We start from the raw sequence: 24,714 nt of genomic DNA on the forward strand, positions 1-24,714 counted from the left end.
CAGCCTTGGTAGACAATCCTGAAGAAGTGGAACTGGGGCATATAGCTCCTGGATTAGGTAGGAAATAAAGGGACAAACAGACAAGCCAGAACCCTGAAAAGGGACTTCTGAGCAGCTGGCACCAGAATCTCTACTTCAGGGATCCAGAGAAGCAGGAACCAGGAGAGACTTGAAAAAGCATTGAGTAGCTGCACCAAATAGGGAACCTGGGAGGCAGCAAAGGAAAAGCATGGGGAGATAACAGTCAGACCCTGGGTTCTGTGCAGGCAGCAAGAGTGATTTCAGCAAGTCAAGGTGACCGTGTAGTACCAGAAGTATCTGTGAAGCCTAGAGTTTATATACCCTCAAAAACACGAGTTCCAGAGCAACTGCAATTCATGGATTTTGTTTTGCAGGGACAAGTGGTGATACTCACTCTTCAGCTAGTTTTAATTAGTGGTCACATTTCCAGAGGGGGCCCCTATTGTAATGATAGCTGATGGTATCGTATTGCCCAAACCCATGTGCTGTGCATATGACTTGCAGCATCACCTCTACTGAGGTGTCCAATTTAACTCTTAAAGGTACTTTTCAGGCAAAGGGTCCAGTGGTACCACTGCTTAAATAGGTTACAGCTTGGGATGGATGGTGTGGTGGGGAGCATTGCTCTTAGGGCTGATCTCCCTTCTCTTCCTCCAGCTGCTCTCCGCAGATCCGCCTTTCGTTGGTACCTGAGGATACTAAAGCCTTTATGTATCCCCCTGCACGACTGCTTGGGCTGCACAGCACGTAGCTGCAAGCTCAGTAAGCAGCCACTGGTGCATCTGCAACGCTGCCCTCCTTCCATGTTCCCTGCATCACATCTCCGCCGCTCTTCGCGCAGGAAGAGCAGCCACTTTGAGACCCAGCAAAGCTTCTTCTTCACAAGGACGTACAATAGACCTGAGAGCACGAGCTGGGCAGACCAGAGCGACTTGGTGGTGAATCTTGGCAAGAGAGTTCCCCTGCACTGGGAAGGCTTGCGCAGAGAAGCGGTGCGTGGGATTGGTGAGAGAGAACCACATAGCAGCAACGGGGAGCTTAGCCAGGGGGCAGAGGAGCACTACACAGGAGATGTGAAGAACCCCGCTGAGATCATGGGGTCTCATGGATCAGGATCTGGGGAACTATACTCAGGGGACCAAGAGATCCTTGGCTCTACAGGCTCTTCCTCTTCCGGCCAGGTCTTATGCAGAACAAGGAGCATGACCCGACGCCAAACTTGGGATTTGCCCAAACCGCAAGTCTCACTATCAGCAGTAGACCCCAAACTTTCCCAGTATGCTCATGTCCGCTTGGAGACCCCCCTCTTTAGAGGCAGGCAGTACTGGCAGCAGCCCCCTCCAGACAAGGGGAAGGAGGAGCCGACAGAGGAGCAGCATCCCCCAAAGCAAATTGTTTCCTTTCCCCCTTTTGTGCCACCCAAGCGGTTTCGACTGGTCGTAAGCCACGGCTCCATCAACCTTGAAGTGGCCTCCAACTCCTGTGAGGAGTTATCTTGATCTGGCTGGTCTCCAGGTCCTGCAAAGGCTCCCTCAGCTGCTTGCGGAAGCTTGATCCTTGATAAGCCAGGGCAAAACCCACCAACCAGAATTTGCCTGAAAGCATCTGTTGACTTTTTTATCTTTGTCCCAATCACCTTGTATGGGGGTGAGAAACCATCACTTTTGTTCTGTTGTGATGCTCACAAAGGGCTCAAGGATATATCTGTGCTAACAACACCATCCTGTGTTCCATTTCCTCTCGTTCTAAAGCAGATTTACTTTCCGTTTTTCCTCTTTCCGGGGTGCTCCCTCCATCACACTTGTACTCTCACTTTCCTTTTTAGAAGCACCCTCCACAACCAGGCCAAACCTTGATCCATTACCCCTGAAACTTAAGCCATATAGCAGGCTGCATGGATGTCTGGGATTGACTCTCCCTGTCATCTTACCGTGGAACTCCGCTTGCTTTCTCCCAGGCTCCTTTCACCTTTTGACTCCAGGTATCCCAATGCTCTAGTTTGTAGCAGTTCAACCATGGAACTACAGACACACATGGTGCTTTTGCTGTTTGTTGCCCCTAAGGAGGTTGTGAGGCTGGTGAGAGTGAAATGACTGGCGGGTAAAGGAAGCCTACATCTAATCAGGGAAGCCTCTTTAATTCTTTGTAAGAAAACCAGCAACCAGAAGTGCACATGCGCATGCAACCCATGCCTATTCAGCCCATTTAGCCTGATGACTGCTGTTTGCTTAAACAAGTTTATCTAGGGAATTACTCTTTCTTCTCCTCTTTCTCACTTTCTACCCCCTCCCACAAACCGCTTTTTAGGTGCCTACTGTTACAAGACATCCACTTTTCTAGTTTTTAAAGCTGCTTTTGTATTAGGTCTGTCTTGTCTCTCCTCCCTGCTGGGGCTTTTCAATGAATGTGTACTGGGGCTTTTTACACTGTTACTGACCTTTAAGGTATTCATGTTTTTATACTTAGATATGGCTGAGGTTAAATGGTTTTTTAGAATACCAGTGAGTTTGATAATTTTATGCAAATATTTCACACTGTAGTCAAATGGTAGAGAATGAAATAATTGAACTTTCCTAGCTCCAATCAGAGGATTTCTTGGCTCAGGGGCATTGTGATAAAGGACCTTCCTTCTGTGAGGTGCTGGCTTGGACTGGATAAATGGTTCTTACTCATGTAGTAGTGGCTGGGTTCAGTTCAAATGTCATTGCAGTACAGTAAATAGATCATCTGTATTTTTGACCTGTGGTCCTGTCTGGCAGTTCTTGGGATTTCCAGCCTCTTTCTGAGCTACGTTCAGCGGGGTACTTAGAAATCTAGTTGAAGATTAGCTGAAGATGAGAAGCCAACAGGTGGGCTGTATTGCAGCCAGTCTTTTTCGGAGAATGCTTGCTTCATTTTGCAGCCATTTTCATAGCGAGATTTGTGGTGTTGACTTTGGAAAAATCCATAGCCAGGAATCAGCAGGACCTGCTTTAACTTTCTCTTTTCTCCCTTCTTCGTCAGTTTTGTTTCCAATTTGGTGCATTTCAGTCTTAATGCCTTCTCCATATAGCTTCTGAAAGAGACAGATGTGCATCTGTGAGTCACTGCTGTTTAAGGCTGCAATTCTATGCACACTTGGGAGTAAATCCTTTTAATTTGGTGAGAGTTCCTTCTAACTGTGGATAGCATCTGTCTTCTGGATGAGTTTTTGAGCGCTGAAACAGAGAAATCTGTTTTTTAGAGCTGCTTCTAGAGTTTTGCTTGGTATCTGTGTTGGATATATATTATAATCCAGACCTTCTGTTTTTAATAGTTCTGCCAAGTACCAGTACTGATTTTTTTTTAAAAAAGTGATATTTAGGCATTTGTAGGTAAGAGTTTCAAAAGCACAACTGCAGCTAGAAGGAGCTGTAGCTGCTCATTCTGTCACAATAAGGAAATTGTATTTATAGTGCAGGGATAATATTTTGAACTTGGTTGTGTGAGTGTGAGGACTTAGCTGTGGAGAAGGGTATTTTCCTTCACAACAAAAAGGCTGAAAATCCACAGACCTTCAGTCATGAGCATTTTCATTAATGGATCTGAGAGGGAGTCCATTATCTGTGTTGTGGAGAATGTTGGTAGATACTTGCAACTGCATATTCATGTGAAGGCATGATAATTTTGTTAAATAAACAAAAACGTAAGAAAAACTTGCACAACTAGGTAACATAAACAACACTCTCTTTCATATATTCTCTTTATGCTGGTAATTTGAGCTGTTTCCACCATCATTCATATTAATCTGCAAAGTTGCCTTTGTGCACATCCTCTATTCCACTCAACTTGAACTTCACATATGTATATACAAAGTAGAGCTGAAAAGTGTCGGTCTGTCAAAGCACACTAATAGTGTGTTGCTCATTAAAACAGTTGATATACAGCTGAAATTGCACATCTTTTCCTGCTCTCTTCAGTTCCACTTTATGTATGTTAATACATATTTCAGACATTTCCCCCCATTACTTCTCTAGTTGTTTAATACCAGTTTTGTTTGTTGTGGACAAACAATCCCAGTAACTACCTGCCTTCTCAGTAGTCACGCCCACCCTGTGGAACGCCCTCCTGTTACATGTCAAGGAAATAAACAACTATCTGACTTTTAGGAGACATCTGAAGGCAACTCAGTCAGATGGGCAGCTAATAAATTATTATCATCATCCTTATCCTTATCCTTAATTGTTTAGGTACAGTGACTTGTGGTGCAAGTTATGTGGTTTATGGTGCTCATTTTGTGCTGATATGTGATTCTGTGCCAATAGTCTTGACCCAAATTTTCACATTACTATGAGATAGTAATCCTCTTGTTTGGAGAAAGAATATGCTTCATCAGAACATACTACCAAACATTTACAGTAATAATATTGAGAAATATTATGAGGTGTGCATTTTCACTTGTATATCACTGTTTGTGCTAAAAGGTGATCTTTTTTCCTGCCCCTTGCAGCTGATTTTGGCCCTTGCTGCTGGGAGCGCCCATGCTTCCTTCCCTGTCTGCTACTCTTGTCAGTTTGTGTTGTTCCATGTTTGTTAATAGTAGCGGATTAGTGCACAGCCTTTAGGTAGTACTGCTGGGGTGGGGTGGGGTGGGGTGGGGTGGGTAAAGAGAACGGAAGGGGGTGAGATGATCAAGGGCTTTGTGTTAGGGAAAGGTTTGGGGTGGGAAGGGTGGATGTTGCTAGCCAGGACACTGAATGCTCCTGTTGGAGGACAGGCTGGGACTCAGTTTTCACCTGTTGGTGCCACGTGTTTACCCATCTTTTAAGGTGGATTTACTCTTTAAGCTACCTCGCTTTCAGGGGGGGGGGCATCAAGTCATCCCTTTAGGCTCTGTCTCTGATCTTCTTTGCTTTCAGTCCTGTGTCTGTTGAGTCTTTTCTCCATGGCTTTCACATGGGTGGAGGGTTGCTTGTCTTTAAACCTCAAGAGTGGTGAACCCAGTTTTCTTTGACTCTTGCATCCTATCTTAAACAGCTTCTCTGTCTCATTCCCATAAAAAACTTTGTCATAGCTAGCCCTTGTCATTCTGCCTCTGCATACTTCACTCTCCACACACACACCGACATACCCTTGTATGTTAGCATTGCTTCTTCCATCCTCTGTAAGGTTTATAAAGCATGCTTTTGGCCTGGAGCCAATCTGTTGTCTTTTCAAAAGAAGACCCCACCTCCCCTAAAATTGTGCTCAGGGAGGTGTCAAGGCACCTTGACCCTTGCCAGGGATGGAGGATGAAGAAACTGTGTGAACTGCCCTGAAATCTTTTGATGAAGGGCAGTATATAAATTTAATAAATAAACAAGCTAGGCACTGGGAAAGGTCTCTGGATGGCCGGGTTCCTCAGGGAGTAGTGGAGTGGAGGGCTTTAGAATATCACCATCTGCTCTAATATTTGCAGTTTTGAACTGCAGTGTGTCATTTATAGAACTTCTCTCTTGTGGCAAGTTAGCTGCTAACTCCAGCTCAAAATCTCCTTTATAAGGGAATGGATTGCTCATGCCATAGTATACAGCAACTAAAGTGAAGCTTATGTCGCTGCTCTACCTGCCTCCTCCTAATTTCCCCAATGCTTTTTAGGGCTTTTCCAGCACTTGTTCGTTCACTTTAGGATTAGAGTTTTTTATAATGAACTTGGGCAAGTCTGGATTTTTTTTTTAATTTTCACAGGTAAGAAGATGCTGGAGTGTATTCAACAGGGCTATATGTACTCTGCAATAAAACAAATATCTAGGCCAACATAAACCAAACTCTGAACCTGTATAAATTGTGAAGATCCAGTTTTCCTACTGTTATTTTGTTTCTGTTTTGTTGGTCTGGACTGTGTACGGTCACTAGAAATTTTGAATAGGCTCCCTCCCACCCACTCCACCTTTCTGGCTTTTGATACTTCACATACTTTCAAACCTGTCATCACAGCCTTAAGGTCTAGAAACTTCCATGGAAGAGTTCAGCTTGGCTTGCACCCAGTCTCAGATTTGGCATGTGCAGGATGATGCTGGAACATGTACAGTCCTGGCTTAGGAACTGGGAGTGGGTGGGGGAGGCAGGGGGCCTTTTTAATAGTGCTATATTGGAGAGGGTGGTTGGAGGGTGCTCTTGACTCCAGGAGTGGGAAGCTTGAGGCCTCAGGGTAGTTCCTATCCCCGTGATCAGGCCGGTATCCTGTAGGGGCGTGAAGGCAGAAACTTGTGGTTTTGTATTTTTCATGGTGTGTGTATGTGTGTATTAGGGGAGCGTAATACTTTTTAAAATACTTGATTGGAATAAAGTCTTTTAAAGCTATTCCTCTGTCTTGGTGATGTGGCACTTAGTGCATGAGCAGGTCAGTTGCAAGAGGAGATTGTAGTTGCATTTGCTGTTAACAGTTGTTTGCAGAGTATTGGATCATTTCAAAAGGCATGGTTCATTTGTCTTAAGCCTGGCATTCTCCAAGGGTAAAAAAAATAAATGCTTTTCTAAAAAATGGACTGGTTGATCAATGGAAGATCAATAAATGCTTTTTGAAAAAACAAGAAAATGGACCCAGTAAACTGAGTATGAATGGCAAGAACTAGCAGGCTTGGCGTAATACTTCCCTACTTCCAGAAAACCCTGTAACTCTTAAACACCTTTCAGTTTGTGGCCAACAGTACACTGGTTACAAGCCCAACAACACCAGACTCTTCTGCATTCAAATGAAAGAGGGGGGAAAGATAAAAATGGAAATGAGAAAAGCATCTTAAAATAAATTACCAATCATCTCACCATTTGCATCATTACTCCGTAAAATTCTAAGAAGCCTGGACTCTAAAAACTTGGACTTTTCCCTAGTTTATAGATATATGATTGTTCTATGTGCAGCCAAGGAAGTATCTTCACCTGCCTAGCTCAGCTGTGAGCAACAATTTCTTTTGGCAACTAAGGCTTCTATATGAAGCAGTCCTTGATGACTTCTTAGTCCCAGGTCATAGGAACTGTCATTTCAAGTTAGGAATAGCAGAGTCGAGAGAGGTAGTTGCTTGCAGCATCTGAACTGTCTCCTCCATTTGGCTATTTACCGCCAACTCTCCTGATGCAAGGAGGAGAGGGAGGGGAAGACAATGTCAGATGCTGCCTTTTGCATTTGTTGGGCTTGTTCTGTTTTTTAAATGCTTGGTTTGCAGACACCATATTTACATTTGATATGAGCTTCTTTGAGCGCTGCAGTTGAAAAGTGAAAGATAAATCTTTGACATAGGTAAGTAAATAAATAGAAACCTAGTCTACTAGCATGGCTTATATTTTAACACTTGCTGGATCCAGGAGTTCAGGAGACTTGATTCAATTCTAACACTTGCTGGATCCAGAGATTATAGCTGTCTGGCACTCACAAACTCATAACAATGCAAATATTTCTGATGCCTTTTCAGCTTTCAGGTTTTAAATAAAATGCACACCTGTAATACAAACAGCCCTGTTATCCCAGAGTAGTCCAGTAGAGGGTGCCGTTGGACCATTTGAAAAGCTATTTCGCTTTTCTTTGTTTCACGTACAAAAGTACATCTGCTGCCAGAGAAGAGGTCTTTCTTCTGCACCAAAGCATCTAGTGATTTTTTTGTTAACGACTGAAATTTGTAACCACACAATATGTGATTGGGAAAATGACAAGGCAGGCATTTTATATTGGATGCTACCTAAACTACAACAAAAACACACTAAATTAAGCACTTTTTTATATGAATAAGAAAGAAATAGTCCATACTTATGAGACACAATAACTACCATGTATTTTGTGGCTCTGATTCAGTCTGGATAAGCAGAATTCCATTTTTTTGTGTTAATTTGGCTATGAAAAAGGTGGGTGTTCTCTTTAAATGGAATTTGTGGGGAACTGGAATGGAGTCCAGCTGCTGTAGGCTCTTTCTCTCAGCCCAGCACCCATATGTGGATCTTTCTCTGCTTTTAAATAACATAGACTTATGTAATATAGCCGACTCTCAACTTACGCATGGGTTACATTCCAGGGATAGAGCATAAAGTCGAAATTGCAGAGTCAAAAAACACTCTCTGACCACTGTAACAGATACCCCAGCTTTTGACCACTGGCTAGCTCCCCATGACACCTGACATGTGTTGATAAAATAAGCAGCACTTGTACACATGAAGCAGCCTTAAAATGTTTGACCCCAGAACTCGGGGCATATGCAGCATCTCTGTAAAGTCTTGCCTACCGACCCTCCCTGACTTTGTCATGGGCCAGTGTGGCATAGACACAAGTTTGCGGGACTGTGGCAGGAGGAGCTGCTCGCTTGGTCCTTAGTGAGTTGTGGTTCAATACAGCGTAGGAGACTTCAGCAGGGTCTGCTTCTCGGTAAGGTTCTGGGGCCTACAGGGTGGGTCAAAAAAAAGAGAAGAGATTAAGCTTGCAATCCAGGGGTAGATGATCATGTTAGACTACAACTCCCATCATCCTGACTATTGTCCATGTTGCTTAGGGCTGTCAGAGGTTGGAGTCAGGCAGCATCAAAAAAAGGGACACATTGCATATCCGTGATGTAATCTTAGATTAGGTTACAAGAGACTTAGTGCCACTGACCATTATTTATTTACTAGGAAAAAGTGCCTGGCATTGCCAGGGAATTCTTAGAAACAAACCAAAGATTTTTAAATGGACAATATAATTTGTTAGTTTTAAGGCTGTGTAGAAGCCCCAACCTGATCCAGGAAACATGTGATCCGGATCTAGCCCTGAATCAATATGTAGGAGGGGCGAATGTTTAGGTTTTTAAGAAGGGGGATGTGGGAATGAAACACTGCACGTCTTTTCTCCTTCCTCCCACCCACACTGGAACAAGAGGGTTCACACCTGCTGGGTGCCTGGTATCTCAGTGTTGATGAAAACTAATTTCTCCGGCTGAGGAACTCTCATGCCCAGTTTGGCAGTGATATCTCAAGGGGTGTCTGAATGCATAGAGCGCAGGCAGACAAACTACTTTCCAAAATGCATAGTAGATTGAGCACAGCCACAAAGGCAGCTTTGAAATTTAATATTAGGAATCAGGCTGAGTGAGACACGAGTCTAGCCTTCTACCATAGCTGTCAAGTGTCCCTTATTTGAAGGGACAGCCCCTTATTCCAGCGCCATGTCCCGCTGCTGTCCCTTATTGATGGATGCCCCTTAAATGATGTCCCTTAAATTTCAAAGGAAGCAGCCAGCCAGGGAGGAGGGCGGCTCCAACTGTGTTGCTTGGCTGTGTTGCTCACCCAATAAGAAGTCTAAGAACGACTGGGGGGTGGAGCTTGCATGCCTTGTGTGTGGCTAGTTAATGCAAGCTGAGGGGGGTTTTGAATGCTGGACGCCATTTTGTTGCACGTGCTGCTGCAAACTTTGCAGTGCAAAGCCAGGCCGGGGAGCCATCTTAAGTTGAGGCTGCATAGGCCTTGTGGTGCATGTGATTCAGATTCTATTCAGTTGAACCTCTGGTTACAAAGTTGGTTGGACAGTGTTCTTGAAGCTACCAGCATGAGTTTGACCAGACTGCAGGAGGACAGGAAGACTGGAGTGCCTGGAACAGGTGAGGCTGCAGGTGCCTTATTTTGGCTGCTGGTCCCTTATTTTCAAGGCTGCTGGTCCCTTATTTTCAAATCTGTAAGTTGACAGCTATGCCTTCTACAGCTTGTCCTCCAAACGCTTTGAACTACAACTCCCATCAACCAGATATTGGCTATGTTGACTGGGGTCTGTTGGAGTTGTAGTTCAAAATAACTGGAAGGCTAGAGGCTTCAGAAGGTGTTTCCCATGTCTGTTTCATCCCCAGTAAGAAGGATGGGTTGGCGCTGATTAATTAAGAATGTGACAGCTCTGCTGAATCAGACCAAAAGCCCATCTAGTCTAGCATCCTGCTTCCCCCAGTTGCCCATCAAATGCCCACAAGCAGAATGAGCACAATAGCCCTTTCCCACATAGGATACTGATGTTTTTACTGTACATTGGCATTGCTTGGCCACGAAACATGGACTATTAAAATATTTCTAAATACTGTATATAAAAAATGGAGACATATGCTTTTCTAATAATAGTTGGGATTTAACAGAAAGTTCACAATCATGATAAAGGTGTTTGTTCCTAGGAATTTTTCTTACCGTGTTCATTGTTTGAGGCATTTCATTGGCAGTGGAACCTGTAGATCAGATAGATAATTATGAAATTAGCTGCCTTGTCGATTTCAAATTAGAACTAGCAATACTGATCATTCCCTGCCCCGTCCCCCAAAATGTTGAACTTCCTCTTAGTGGAGGGAGCTTCTTGGGCCATAAATACTCTCCAAGATTACCAGTGAGGAATGCTAGAAATTTTATGAAACGGAAGGTAATCCATACCCGCCCCCATGGAAAAATAAATTCCACAGCTATATTTCCCTGCAGCAATTTTCCATTTCTATAAATAAATTTGTTTCATTAAAAAATTAACAAAAACTAAAAATAAATAAATAAAAGCCAAGTCATAATAATGCATGGATACAATGTAAATATATTTGGGCAACAGGAATGGATTCAATGATGCCAGTCAAATATTAGTTTGCAATTAAACTTTCTTCAGGTGACTATACCCAGGAAGCACATATCATTAAGCATTCTGATCTATCATGCTGAAATCTGACTTGAATCTCAATAAAGGGAAGTGTATGCTATTGAGTTACATAGACTTGAAAAAATGTACTGATGTGCCAATAAAATAACAGAGTAGGGAAGGACTTGCTTAGTAGAAAAACACACAGTTACATATTACAGCTTAGCCTCCACACATTCACACTTTCTGTCTTTCAGCCTTCCGGGCACTAGGGGGCAGTGGCCTGTCTCCCTGCTTTCATTTAGCTTAGTGAGAAGGATGTCACAGTCAGAATGGCATGTTGGCTAACAGCTGCTTTCACCATGAGTTGAAAGTGCACAATTTGGCAAGAGAAAGGAGAGGGCAAGTTTTACATTTATGCGGAAGCATGCATAGGATTAGTCTTTGCAACACGTCGGCTTCATTTCAAATGAGAATTTACTATTCTAGTAATCACTGAATGGTTACTTAGCTTTTTTCAGTTTAAACATGTGCAGGATTGCACTTTGCACTGTAAGGCAAGTGCTGCAAAAGCTCTAGAATTAAAATTTCACATTCAATCTTTATTTGCAGGTATAACGACCCCCCCCTTTAAAGAAGACTTCTTTTATATGGGGCCAAAAACACACAACACCTGTGCAACTCAAGGTAGCAAAATTTTTCCGCATTCAGAGGTCCACTCACCTTTTCTTCTTTTCCTGTACAGTACAAAGATAAGCAGGAGCAGGAAGAGAAGGAGAAGGCCTGCTGCAATGCTGGCCCATATTATTGTCTTGGATTCTTCAGGCATATCTGCAAAATAATTCACGTCTTGAGTGCCAGCACTGTGGATGTTTTAACTTAGCACCTGCAGGCCGTGTCAGAAGCTGAAACAAACCTGCTGTCATAGAATCATAGAATTGCAGGGTTGGAATGGGCCCTGTGGGACATCTAGTCCAACCCATGCAGGGGTCACCAACCTTTTTGGGCACAAATCAGAGAAACTGGCATGGGCAGCTCACAACCAAGCACACACTGCAACCTATTCTCCTGGACACAGCTTTTGGAAGCCTAATTTCAATGGAGGGTGGGAAGGGATACTGCAGGCACCGTGTTGCTGACCCCTCATCTACAGGTGAAACTTGGAAAATTAGAATATCATGGAAAAGTTCATTTATTTCAGTAATTCAACTTAAAAGGTGAAACTAATATATGAGATAGACTCATGACATGCAAAGCGAGATACGTCAAGCCTTTATTTGTTATAATTGTGATGATCATGGCGTACAGCTGATGAAGACCCCAAATGAACCATCTCAGAAAATTAGAATATTAAATGAAATCAGCAAAATAAGGATTGCAAATAGAGCAACATTGGACCTCTGAGAAGTAGAAGCATGCATATGTATTCAGTGCTTGGTTTGGGCCCCTTTTGCATCGATTACTGCCTCAATGCAGCGTGGCATGGATGCTCGCAGCCTGTGGCGCTGCTGAGGTGTTATGGAAGACCAGAATGCTTCAATAGCAGCCTTCAGCTCTTCTGCATTGCTTGATCTCATGTCTCTCATCTTTCTCTTGGCAATGCCCCATAGATTCTCTATGGGGTTCAGGTCAGGCGAGTTTGCTGGCCAATCAAGCACAGTAATTTTCTGAGATTCTTAATATTATTATTATATTATTGATATTCTAATTTTCCGATTTGCACCTGTACTGCCACAAGCCTCCCCCAAGTTGATGCATTTGATTCCAGCTCCCATCATCCATGGCCATGCCCGTCACCAGTATTGAGCCAAAAGGACCAGTAATCTGACAATCAACTTTGTTTGGCTATCTCTTTCCAACTTCTCAGGCAGAGCAAGGTCCTGAGAGTCTTTCTCCCGGTCAAGTTGGGACACTCTGCGACTAACATGGGATGCAAATGATAATATGCCCTTTCGAATGCAATCCCGTTTCATTTCTGATCCTGCTTTTAGAGAAGTGGTGCCGACGGAGGCTAAGAAGCTGCTTCCCCTCCTCCCTTGCAGTGTGAGTCTCAGGCCCCTTGAAGCTCCTGCCTCCTCCACAACAGGGAGCAAGACTTGGACGGCAGGGGAAAGACAAGTACCCAACCAATCTTCTCACCTCTTACAACCAGCTCGGTGGCATTACTTGTCTCTGACCAGGCAAAGGGATTTCCCCGGCGGTGATATTGGCAGGTGTAGTTTCCTTCGTCTTCCAGCCCCACGTTGAAGAAAGGGAACTCGGCTCTGTTTCTCTCTGACTCCGTCACCTGCGATGTTATCAGTTCCCTGGATTTGTAGAGGGAGAAGTTCAGACCCTTTTCTGGCCCCTGGCACTCGATGGTGATATTCTGTCCTGGGGAAATACGTTCGTCGGGTAGCACTTTGATGGAGGGTTTGGACAGGCTGGGATCTGGGTGCAAATAAAACACTGTGAGAATGGTATGGAGGGAAGTGGCTTGATATTCTTCCCCTGCACTCTGCTGCTTTTGATCAGATCAGCAGAAATATCTGCAAACTAGAACTATGCCCTTTTAAAATGTGGCTCTTTTGGGGGGTAGGTGGGGGTTATTTGGGTTACTGTCTTTATTTTGATTTTATATATTGTGATCTTTTTCTGTGAACCGCCCTGAGACCTCTGGGTATAGGGCAGTATATAAATTTAGCAAACAAACAAACAAGCAAACTGACTTTTAACACATAATTAAAAAATGCTTCTATCTATCATCTATCTCTATCTATCTATCTATCTATCTATCTATCTATCTATCTATCTACAGTGGTGCCTCGAAAGACGAAATTAATCCGTTCCGCGAGTCTCTACGTCTTGCGGTTTTTTCGTCTTGCGAAGCACGGCGCTTAGCGGCTTAGCGGCTATTAACGGCTTAGCGGCTATTAACGGCTTAGCGGCTTTAAGAAAAAGGAAACAAACTCGCAAGAACTCGCAAGACGTTTCGTCTTGCGAAGCAAACCCATAGGGTAATTCGTCTTGCGGAATGACTCAAAAAACGGAAAACTCTTTCGTCTTGCGCGTTTTTTGTCTTGCGAGGCATTCGTCTTGCGAGGTACCACTGTATCTATATCTATCTATCTATCTATCTATCCAAAGTAATAATCATAAATAAATAAGAATAAAAATGTGCACCCCACCACTGAGACCATTCCATTGTAACTATCCAACCTCCCAAAATTTCAACACCTCTTGCGATGGTTTGACCCCTTTCTGTTTTAACACTACAACTTCTACAAACACCTTCCTGCAGCTTTCTTCAGAAGTTTCCAAGAGCCATGCACACCACACTCCCTCCTTCAATCCCAGCCAATCTGGAATATTTGATTCTATGCAAATTCTCCACTGGATGTACAGATGTTGAAAAGACAGAACACTCCCATTTCAGACCCTTTTGTGACAATATGAGAATGTATTTTGAACCTTACTTATTCTGTTGATGCGTCGGCTGTCACTGAAATCTGAGCACAGTTCAACGAAGGCTGTCCTGTAGCAGTATCTACATTGGTAGAGACCCCCTTGGAATTCTTGGGCATTGTCAAAGGCAAACACAGCCTCCTTTGTTGCTGTTTTCTCTGTCAGTTTTCTCAGCTGCCTATCTGCACCCACTTGTATATACAAAGAGAAAAGCCTTGGTATGTTGTCTTCTGCCTTGCAGCTGATTTTGACATTCCCCTTTTCGGCAAGCGTTTCAGCTGAATTCACTGCGATGGAAGGCTTGGGATGCAGCTTTCCTGCACATGGAAGAGAACAAGGGTGAGATTTCAAAGATGCAGTTCAGCCTTCTCAAATCAGTCCCAGGCAACAGTCTGTCATATGGGAGAGGTTTGCATGTTCTGGGAGAATGCAAAATCCCGAGGATGGATCGGAGGGTAAAGGTTCATAAGATCTTGATGCTTCTAAGTTTTTTGTTTACAACTTCAGTTTAGAGATGGGTGACCTTGCACCTTCCACACGCCTACAACACCCATCATTGGCCAGGCTAGGTGGGAGACGGGTTCCTGAGAAGAGTTACTGTTTGCTGCAGTTCAGTGTGGCAGAACCAGGAAATCTTATAAGCTGAGTTACTGTACATTTCTGCTGCCTATTTCAATGAACGCTGTAGAAAGAGTTAAGAACCAAGTATTTGGGATCATTGGTCTTGTCTGCATCTACACTGAATATCACGTGTATCTAACTGTGTGATTGCAATTTTTATTTAAGCCTCGCAGTGCTTTTTCCTGGAGGTACTTAAGGGCACCCAGTACTGGCACCTTTTTGCCCCCTCAAAGAAAAGCACTGGTTCAGAGATTTTGTTGAATTTATGGTATTTCTGTTGAATTTATGGCAATATCTAATACAGTGCTACCTTGGGTTACATACACTTCAGGTTACATACGCTTCAGGTTACAGACTCCACTAACCCAGAAATAGTACCTCGGGTTAAGAACTTTGCTTCAGGATAAGAACAGAAATTGTCTCTCTTTCTCCCCCCTCCCCTTACATGTCAGTTGTGAAAATAGCATAAAAAGGCTAAGCCAGGCTCTCACCTTTTATGAAGACTTGGACAGGATCACTACGAAATGAGCACCGTCGATCATAACTTAAGCAATAGCTACATGTATAGGTTCCGCCATCTGAAGCTCTTGCATTGGCAGTCTGAAATACAATCTGAAATGCATCCCTCTCGCTCTTCCAATGTGCTGAATAAAGAAGTGGTGGATCTTTGTGCAGATAGTATTTTGCATCTTGATGGTAATTACTTGCACATCGTAAAATGATCTTTCCCCCTAGACTGACCACATTTGTGGAAACCGCTGACATGAAAGGTTTAGGGTAAAGTTGTCCTGGACCGAAACAGGAGAACAAAGGTGAGATTTGGAAGATGGATCACCAAAGAGGAAGACAAATGAAGGCCCTGACTTTACCACATGCTAATTTATATGGGAAGATCCACATTTATAAATACAGTCGCACCTTGCTTCTCAAATGCCTTGCGACTTGGACTTCCGGGGTGGCGCCTCCGGTGATGGCGGACTCCCTCTGAACTGGAGGGACAAGCTCTGCAAGAAACGGGTCTTTCCCGCTGCGGCGTAGCGGGGACCCTTCTGAAAATCACAGGCGGATGAAGCCTGTGACCGTGGGACTCGGCGGGCACCTTTAGCGCCCCCCAACCCACTAAGGAACCCAGAAACGGGCTCCGAAGTGAAGAGGGGGAAGTGGCGCTGTGCTGTGAGTCGACTGCTTTTTCTGCACAGTGAAGCCGCATAGCCGTTGCCGGAGAGCGCTGCCTTTTTCCTGGGACAATTTGGCATTTAAAACAACCAACCGTGAGTACTGGAACATTGAGTACTTGGATTCAAAAAAGGAACTGGCGAAATTAAAAGGAATTGGACTTAAAAATTTACCCCAATTTGGTACTGAAACGGAAAGGATCAACCAGGAAGTCACCCTTCCGTTTCCCTGTAGCCAGAACAAAGCAAAGACAACGCAAATCAGAGCCTTAAAGAAACTACTTTTAAAGGATCGATCTTCATCATTTAAAATTGCTGAACCCCCCTTCGGTAGCAGGAGAAGGGGGACTCTTTCTGAGCTGTTTAAACCTGCAGAAATGAAGCTAAAGTAAGGTATTTTTCCATCGCCCTGACCCTGGAGCGGGGTGTCAGAATTGACGTTTGAAGCTCATTGACCAGAAACAAATGCTTTGACAGATAGTTAAAAGAAGAGAAACGTAGTTTCCATTGTTTCCTTTCGTTTTTAAAAGAACAAACATGGACAAAGTATCAAAAAAGAAACTTTGTTGCTATTGTTCTTAAGAGAAAGAACAACTAGAGGCTTTTCCCCCTAGTGGGGAACTGTGAAATTGTAACCAATTCCTGGGAATTCCTGGGAACTGCCAGCTGTCACTTATTACAACTGTGGGAAAGGATTTGGTGACCTTGCAGAACAATGTCTTCAGAAGCACTGCTGGGTGCTTTCTGCAAAATAAATGCCCTATTAGATCAGTTAAGTCAAAAGATGGACCTTATAATTGATGCGACCAGATCCTTTGAGCAGGTTGTTGGAAACTATAGGGAGCCCACTCAGGAACTAAAACAGGAGCGTGCCATGACAGAACAACTGAGAGAAGAGGATTTTGTTGAATCTAGGGCGCCAGAGACGGAGGGAGCTGCGACCCAGCAGGATTACAAACTTTTGGACTTAGTAAATGAATTTGGAAAAAATCAGACTTGGAAAGGAAAAATTTGGTTTGGTTTGGAAATGGGGGGCTGGATAGACCCCCCCACCACAGGGAGATTTGGACTTTTCAAGTCTGGAAAGGGGTCGTCAGATGTCTGGAGCTGTGTGGGCCCCTAACTTTGAAGGGAATCTGGAATATGCTTGTAAATTTTACATCGAGTTTGGATTGGACTATGGAAAAGGGATTGTTTTGTTGAAGAAGGTCAAAAACATTATTAAGCTGGAGTTCTCACGAATAAAAGGGAAATATAAAGAAGAGCTATGGAAGGGACATGGAAGTGTCTTAAGAGCCTCGGATATAAGGTTGCCAGGTTAATGTGCTAGATTAACAGGACAAAAAGGACTGACAAACCCAGGACCAGGAGAAAAGGACGTTGGATGAAGACCGGACTCTTTTCTTTTTCTTTTTATTATTAGGACTGTTTTATAAAATTGATGAATGTTAGCAAAATGTTGAAATGAAATTATTTGGCTCTTATAAAAATGTTATAAGAATTAGGCAAGAAGACTAGGGTTTAGGAGAAGTTGATAAAAAATTAAGATTTAAGTTTTAAACCTTAAGGTTTTTTATAAGATAATATGATATCAGATTAAGGTAATGCTATGACAGAATATTATGAATTATGGAAAGGATTTGCTGTTATTGTTATAAAACAGGATACAGGAAAAGGGAGGAGGAGGAGGTCAAGGAAAGAAGGTATTGAAAGTAGAGAATTCGAAAATGATGGTTTCATTTTTACTTTTTATTTTTATCTTTTTCTTTTTTTGTATAAAATCTTTTTTAAAAATCCTTTTTTTCAATAAATATCATTAAAAAAAAAAAATCAAATGCCTTGCGACTCGAATGTTTTGGCTCCCGAATGCCGCAAACCCGGAAGTGAGTACTGTATTCTGGTTTGCGAACGTTTTTTGGAAGCCGAATGTCCAGTGCAGCTTCCAATTGAGTGCAGGAAGCTCTTGCAGCCAATCAGAAGCCACGCCTCCGTTTTTGAACGTTTTGGAAGTTGAACGGACTTCTGGAACAGATTCCATTTGAGAACTAAGGTAGGACAGTAATTACTAATTTTTAAATGAAAATGCATTATTTTCACCCTAGTGGGGAAAACTGTGGTCAGGTGAGCTGTGTTTCTGCTCATTCCACTGTTCAGCTGCTCATGGTGGGTGGGCAACTTCAAGACCCCCTCCTGCTTTCCTTTCTTATGGTTTTCAAAACTGAACTTGGACAGCTTTTCAAAGAGAGGACTGTCCTCTGTAATGGCCGCCTCATTGGCCTATCAGAATGAGTTGGTAGAAGGCACTCTCTTCTACTGCAGCTACTCAAGCTTGTCATGCAAGTTCCCCCAGGGGCCAACCAGATGTCTGTGGGGACTCCAAGAGCAGGACTGAGAGCAGCAGAGCATTCTCCATACTTGTGATTCTTAGGAACTGTTCTTCAGAGGTATCCTGCCTCTGGCCGTGCAGGGAGAAGGTTGCCATCATGTCTAGTTGCTCAGTCTAAGGTTACACTGGGGGAATTGCATTTTGTGTGTAGATTGTCTAAGGCAAAGAAATAGGGATGGGGTTCATACCATGGATAATATGGATTGGTATAAAATATAGATTGTGAAATAATATGCAGTTGTAAATGTTGACAACAGGACCCATGGAGCGGGTGGGGAGAAGTCTCAAGATTCAGAGTAGCCAAAGGTAATCCGTTCCGGAAGACGGTTCGACTTCCAAAACGCGCAATTGCCAGTTGGCAAAATCCATTGAAAAATGAGAGAAACACGCCTCGGAAGCTGTCTGACTTCTGAGGTGTGTTCGAAAACCATTCATTTCCAGGTTGTCGTTTGAAAGCCGAAACGTTCAATTTCCGAAGCGTTCGGCAACCGAGGTTCCACTGTACAGTATATCAATATGCATTTGGATTGTTACAATTTTATTTTTTGTATAATCAAATAAAAAAAGATTACCTAATTGGAAAAAAGAAATAATCATCATCATCATCATCATCATCATCTGTTATTTATACCCCACCCATCTGGCTGGGTTTCCCCAGCCACTTTGCGTGGCTTCCAACAGAACACTAAAATACAACAACCTATTAAACATTAAAAGCTTCCCTAAACAGGGCTGCCTTCAGATGTCTTCGAAAAGTTTGGTAGTTATTTTTCTCTTTGACATCTGGCGGGAGGGCATTCCACAGGGCGGGTGCCACTACCGAGAAGACCCTCTGCCTGGTTCCCTGTAACTTGGCTTCTCGCAGCAAGGGAACCACCAGAAGGCCCTCTGCGCTGGACCTCAGTGTCTGGGCTGAACGGTGGAGGTGGAGACGCTCCTTCAGGTATACTAGACTGAGGCCATTTAGGGCTTTAAAGGTCAGCACCAACGCTTTGAATTGTGCTTGGAAATGTACTGGGAGCCAGTGTAGGTCTTTCAAGACCAGTGTTATATGGTCTCGGTGGCCGCTCCCAATCACCAGTCTAGCTGCCGCGTTCTAGATTAGTTGAAGTTTCCAGGTCACCATCAAAGGTAGCCCCACATAGAGTGCATTGCAGTAGTCCAAGTGGGAGATAACTAGAGCATGCACCACTCTGGCAAGACAGTCCACGGGCAGGTAGGGTCTCAGCTTCCGTACCAGATGGAGCTGGTAAACAGCTGGCCTGGATACAGAATTGACCTGTGCCTCCATGGACAGCTGTGAGTTCAGAATGACTCCCAGGGTGTGCACCTGGTCTTACAGGGGCACAGTTACCCCATCCAGGACCAGGGAGTCCTCCACAACCATCCGCCTCCTTTCCCCCTAAAACAGTACTTCTGTCTTGTCAAAATTCAGCCTCAATCTGTTAGCCGCCATCCATTCTCCAACCGCCTCCAGACATTCACACAGGACCTTCACCACCTTCACTGGTTCTGATTTGAAAGAGAGGTAGAGCTGGGTATCATCCGCATACTGATGAACACCCAGCCCAACCCCCCGATGATCTCTCCCAGCGGCTGCATGTAGATGTTGAAAAGCATGGGGGAGAGGACAGAACCCTGAGGCACCCCACAAGTGAGAGCCCAGGGGTCTGAACACTCATCCCCCACCACCACTTTCTGAACACGGCCCAGGAGAAAGGAGCGGAACCACTGCATAACAGTGCCCCCAGCTCCCAGCCCCTCAAGACGGTCCAGAAGGATGTTATGGTCGATGGTATCAAACACCGCTGAGAGATCCAGCAGAACTAGGAAACAGCTCTCACCTTTGTCCCTAGCTCCCCAGAGATCATTGACCAGCGCGACCAAGGCAGTTTCAGTCCCATGATGAGACCTGAATGCCAACTGGAAGGGATCCAAATAGGGATGGAAGGTTCCTATACCTTTAATATTTGTACAGATCAGAGAACGTTTGGTAGGCCTCTGTGGTGATTATGCAGATGTTAGGAAGTCGGATTTGGTTACGGGGGAAATAATTGCAGTTCGCTCCCATTCTGCCCCCATCCATCTCCCCCTGGGCCCTTGTTCATATTTATCACCCAAAGAGACTCACCTCCAGAGATCTGCCACTGTCCAGCCAGCAGGAATCCTGGAAAGGAGATGATTGCATTAGCGGCAATACAGCTGAGCAGCAGGAACCACAACTGGGTCTCTGGTCCTTCCACCCGGCCATTGCACAACCCTCAGTCCCATCACCCTTTCATCTGAGATACCAACCGATAAAGAGGATGTTGAAAGAGAGCCTCATGATGAAGGACCGCCTAGCCCTGTGGTCCAGTGTCCTGTGTCTCCCAAGATGTGTGCTGTCCCCGGAATGAAGATCTTGGAGGGAGGCTGCAACATGGCTCTGCAACACTGTTCTCCCCTTTGATGTGCACATACTCTGTGATGCACAGCTGAGCAGCGCTGGAAGTGCTTCGCAAGCCACTTCCCTTTTTTTCCTACCACGCTGCAGTCATATTCTGCAAAATCAGCCTGGAGTAGATCACGTGCTTTCATATATACTTGCAATATTGGAAGGGACCAGACGGGTCATCTAGTCCAACCCCCTGCAATGTAGGAGTTTGTTAGGGGTTTTATTGCCCAAGGTGGGGCTCGAACCCACAACCCTGAGAATAAGAGTCTTGTGCTCTACCAACTGAGCTATCCCAGAGCTGCGTTCTCCTCAGAGGTTAACTATATCACCAGAAGCCTTTCTGTTACGAATTATAAGTAACAACAATCCAAAGGAACAGAAAAGACTCTTTATGTATACGACAACAGCAGCATGGATGCTACTAGCCCAGAGACAGAAAGAAGGAATGGCAAACTAAGATGTTAGCCTAGGCTGAAATGACAAAACTGACCAGAAAACTTAGAGACCAAGAAGACAAGAAATTCAAGAAAGAATGGGAGAAGTTTATAATTTATTTAGGAGACCACATCTGTAAGCAGATGAAAACATTAGCAGGATTTTAATCTCGCTTGTAATGTAACAACTACTACGGACGATATGGATAGATACAAAGCATAGACTGTGAAATAATTTTTTGTTGTTTAGTCATTTAGTCGTGTCCGACTCTTCGTGACCCCATGGACCAGAGCACACCAGGCACTCCTGTCTTCCACTGCCTCCCGCAGTTTGGTCAAACTCATGCTGGTAGCTTCAAGAACACTATCCAACCATATCATCCTCTGTCATCCCCTTCTCCTTGTGCCCTCCATCTTTCCCAACATCAGGGTCTTTTCCAGGGAGTCTTCTCTTCTCCTGAGGTGGCCAAAGTCTTGGAGCCTCAGCTTCAGGATCTGTCCTTCCAGTGAGCACTCAGGGCTGATTTCCTTAAGAATGGATAGGTTTGATCTTCTTGCAGTCCACGGGACTCTCAAGAGTCTCCTCCATCACCATAATTCAAAAGCATCAATTCTTCGGCGATCAGCCTTCTTTATGGTCCAGCTCTCACTTCCGTACATCACTACTGGGAAAAGCATAGCTTTTACTATACAGACCTTTGTTGGCAAGGTGATATCTCTGCTTTTTAAGATGCTGTCTAGGTTTGTCATTGCTTTTCTCCCAAGAAGCAGGCGTCTTTTAATTTCATGGCTGCTGTCACCATCTGCAGTGATCATGGAGCCCAAGAAAGTAAACTCTCTCACTGCCTCCATTTCTTCCCCTTGTAAATGTTGACAATAGGACCCATGAATGGGATTGGGGGGGGGAGTCTGGAGGTTCAGAGAAATCTCATTTTATGGCTATGTATTTGATATTGTAATTAATTTACATTTGTAAAATAAAAATGTTTTCAAAAAAAGAGAGAGAAAACTAAATCACTTTTGGCTTTCACTGGGTTCGGTAATGTTATTTGCTCAGTTCAGAAAAGGATCGGGGTGGGGGTGGGTGTCAGGATCTCCGTTCTTCCGAGCTGATAAGGCTCATCTTCGGAATTGCCTCCCGATGGTAAATTGACGACCTGATCCTTTAATAAGGCCTCAGGCACGTCGTCCCAGCAGAGCATCAAAACAGCACGCAGAAGGATGAGATAGTATGAGCCACATTGCTATGCTTTATTTTCTAGCTACGCAGAGAGTAACGAAAAATACATCCTCTCCCTGTGAGAGCAGAGAGCAACTGAAACAAAGAAACAAAGGAAACAGGAAACCACTAACGTCACATCCCGTCTCCCTTTCCCGTGAGACTCCAATAGCATGGAATCCCAGGAATGTAAACAGAGTCCTGTGACTCCACGCAGCTGCTCAGTGAGAAACAGAAACTAGCAGGGGGGTGGGGTGGGGTGACTCCTCTATGTGGGAAGGTTGCAGCATTTGCGACTGTTTAAAGGGAGAGGTGACATAATAGAAGTTTATAAAATTACACACGGCCTTGAGAAAGTGAGTAGACACCCCTCTCACACACTAGAGCCCATGAACACCCAAGGAAGCTGAGTATTTGAAAATGCAGAGCAGATAAACTGCTTCACATAGTGCATAGCTAAACTATGGAACTCTCTGCCACAGGAGGCAGTGATAGCCGCCAACTTTGATGGCTTTAAACGAGGATTGGACACACTCATGGAGGACAAGGCTTTCAATGGCTACTAGTCCTTATGACAGAGAGGATGCAGGTGGCACTGTGGTCTAAACCACAGAGCCTAGGGCTTGCCGATCAGAAGGTCGGCAGTTCAAATCCCCATGACGGGGTGAGCTCCCATTGTTCAGTCCCTGCAGTTCGAAAGCACGTCAAAGTGCAAATAGATAAATAGGTACCGCTCCGGCGGGAAGGTAAATGGCGTTTCCGTGCGCTGCTCTAGTTTCACCAGAAGCAGCTTAGTCATGCTGACCACATGACCCAGAAGCTGTATGCTGGCTCCCTCGGCCAATAAAGCGAGATGAGCCCCGCAACCCCAGAGTCGGCCACAACTGGACCTAATGGTCAGGGGTCCCTTAGCCCTTATGGCTATGCTGTACCTCTACTGTCAGAGACATTATTCATGTATCTCATTACAGAAGTGGACGGGAGGTATGCCTCTAAATACCAGTTGTTGCCAATAGCAAATGGGAAAGTGCTGCTCCCCTCATTTCTGGCTTACAGGCTTCCCACTGGCATCTAGTTGGACAAGGTAAGAAGAGCAGGATACTGGGCTTGATGGGTCATTGGCCTGATCCAGCAGGCTTGTCTTATGTGGTTCTGTGGCAGGGGCAAGACGAAGAGAGCGGGAGAGCCAGGATTCTCAAGAATGCCTCAGAAAATTAACCCAGAGTATGAGTGGCTGCCACAGTGGTGAAGGAGCCTGGAGCTAACCATGTTTCCCTCTGGAGTTTGCACATTCTCATTTGACTAATCCAGGGCCTGTAGTTACAGGAAGACAAATGACTGTGTGTGTCGCCTTTCGTCTGCCACAGGCCCCCTTACCTAATCTTACAGAAAGAGGATCTCTTCATAGGACTGGTGTTTGCGTTTCCCCTGCCACTCCTCTTCCTGAGGCAACTTCCTTAATATTTGACTTTCCCCAACATGACACAGCATTAGAGATGTGACTTTTTTTTCTTTTTTAAAAAAATGTATTTTATTGATTTTCAGTTACAAATGAATTGGATCTGAAAAAAGAGAAAAGAAATATCAATAACAACAACAACAACAGGTTGGGAGTACAGAACCATCACAAAAATGGGAAAAATATAACAGGAGCAATGCCAGCTGTGGTTCACTGGATATACAGTAGTGGGATGAAAGTGATATTCCTTAATGTTTGGTGTGTTGCTGGTGGCTGGAAGCCATGCTTGACGGTTTGTGCATATTCAATAAAAGTTTGTAAGGCTGTTAGTTTGTCCTTAAGTAGGAGCATCTCCACCCCCATCGTTCTGCCCGGACACTGAGGTCCAGCGCCGAGGGCCTTCTGGCGGTTCCCTCATTGCGAGAAGCAAAGCTACAGGGAACCAGGCAGAGGGCCTTCTCGGTAGTGGTGCCCGCCCTGTGGAACGCCCTTCCAGCAGATGTCAAAGCGATAAACAACTACCTGACATTCAGAAGACATATTAAGGGAAGTTTTTAACGTGTGATATTTTACTGTATTTTTGGGTTCTATGGAAGCCGCCCAGAGTGGCTGGGGAGGCCCAGCCAGATGGGTGGGGTATAAATAATAAATTATTATTATTATTATTATTATTATTATTATTATTAAGTATAGAATCCCATACCTCTGACATTCAAGCTTCAAAGAGATTTACATTGAGAGTCCTCCAGTACATGACCATTCTTAATCTGGCAGCAGCTAACACATGGGTAATAACATTTTACACTTTCCTTGGGCATCTAAAGGAAAATAAGATAACAGTGCTATTGTGGGGTCTGATTCCATAATCTGGTTTATGGTCTGGAGAACCTTTTCCCAAAAGGGAACAATCTTTGGACAGCACCGCCACATGGTGTACAGTAATTCCAGGAAGTTTGCAATCTCGCCAGCATAATG

General features: G+C 44.3%; 2 protein-coding genes across 6 annotated transcripts in view; one reads left to right on the forward strand and one right to left on the reverse strand.

Moving 5' to 3' along the window:
* Positions 1 to 6,321, forward strand: part of KMT5C (lysine methyltransferase 5C) — a 23,565-nt gene extending 17,244 nt beyond the window's left edge. For all 5 annotated transcript variants that reach the window (XM_080976201.1, XM_080976199.1, XM_080976200.1 and 2 more), the window contains one exon: positions 679 to 6,321. In XM_080976201.1, the coding sequence (XP_080832327.1) occupies positions 679 to 1,520 (842 nt within the window). In that variant the 3' untranslated portion in view covers positions 1,521 to 6,321. The remainder of the gene's footprint in view (positions 1 to 678) is intronic.
* On the reverse strand, positions 5,858 to 20,832 carry LOC308460175 (killer cell immunoglobulin-like receptor 3DL3). Its single transcript, XM_080976230.1, has 8 exons — positions 20,489 to 20,832; positions 20,325 to 20,360; positions 15,124 to 15,420; positions 14,023 to 14,328; positions 12,707 to 12,997; positions 11,291 to 11,398; positions 10,141 to 10,178; positions 5,858 to 8,383 (listed from the first exon to the last, which is right to left on the reverse strand). Exons 1-8 carry the CDS (start codon positions 20,649 to 20,651, stop codon positions 8,225 to 8,227), a joined length of 1,398 nt encoding a protein of 465 aa, XP_080832356.1. The 5' UTR covers positions 20,652 to 20,832; the 3' UTR covers positions 5,858 to 8,224.
* Positions 20,833 to 24,714: the final 3,882 nt, after the last annotated feature.

This window comes from Podarcis pityusensis, assembly GCF_964106645.2.
Source record: "Podarcis pityusensis genome assembly, chromosome: 13".
Taxonomy (NCBI): domain Eukaryota; kingdom Metazoa; phylum Chordata; class Lepidosauria; order Squamata; family Lacertidae; genus Podarcis; species Podarcis pityusensis.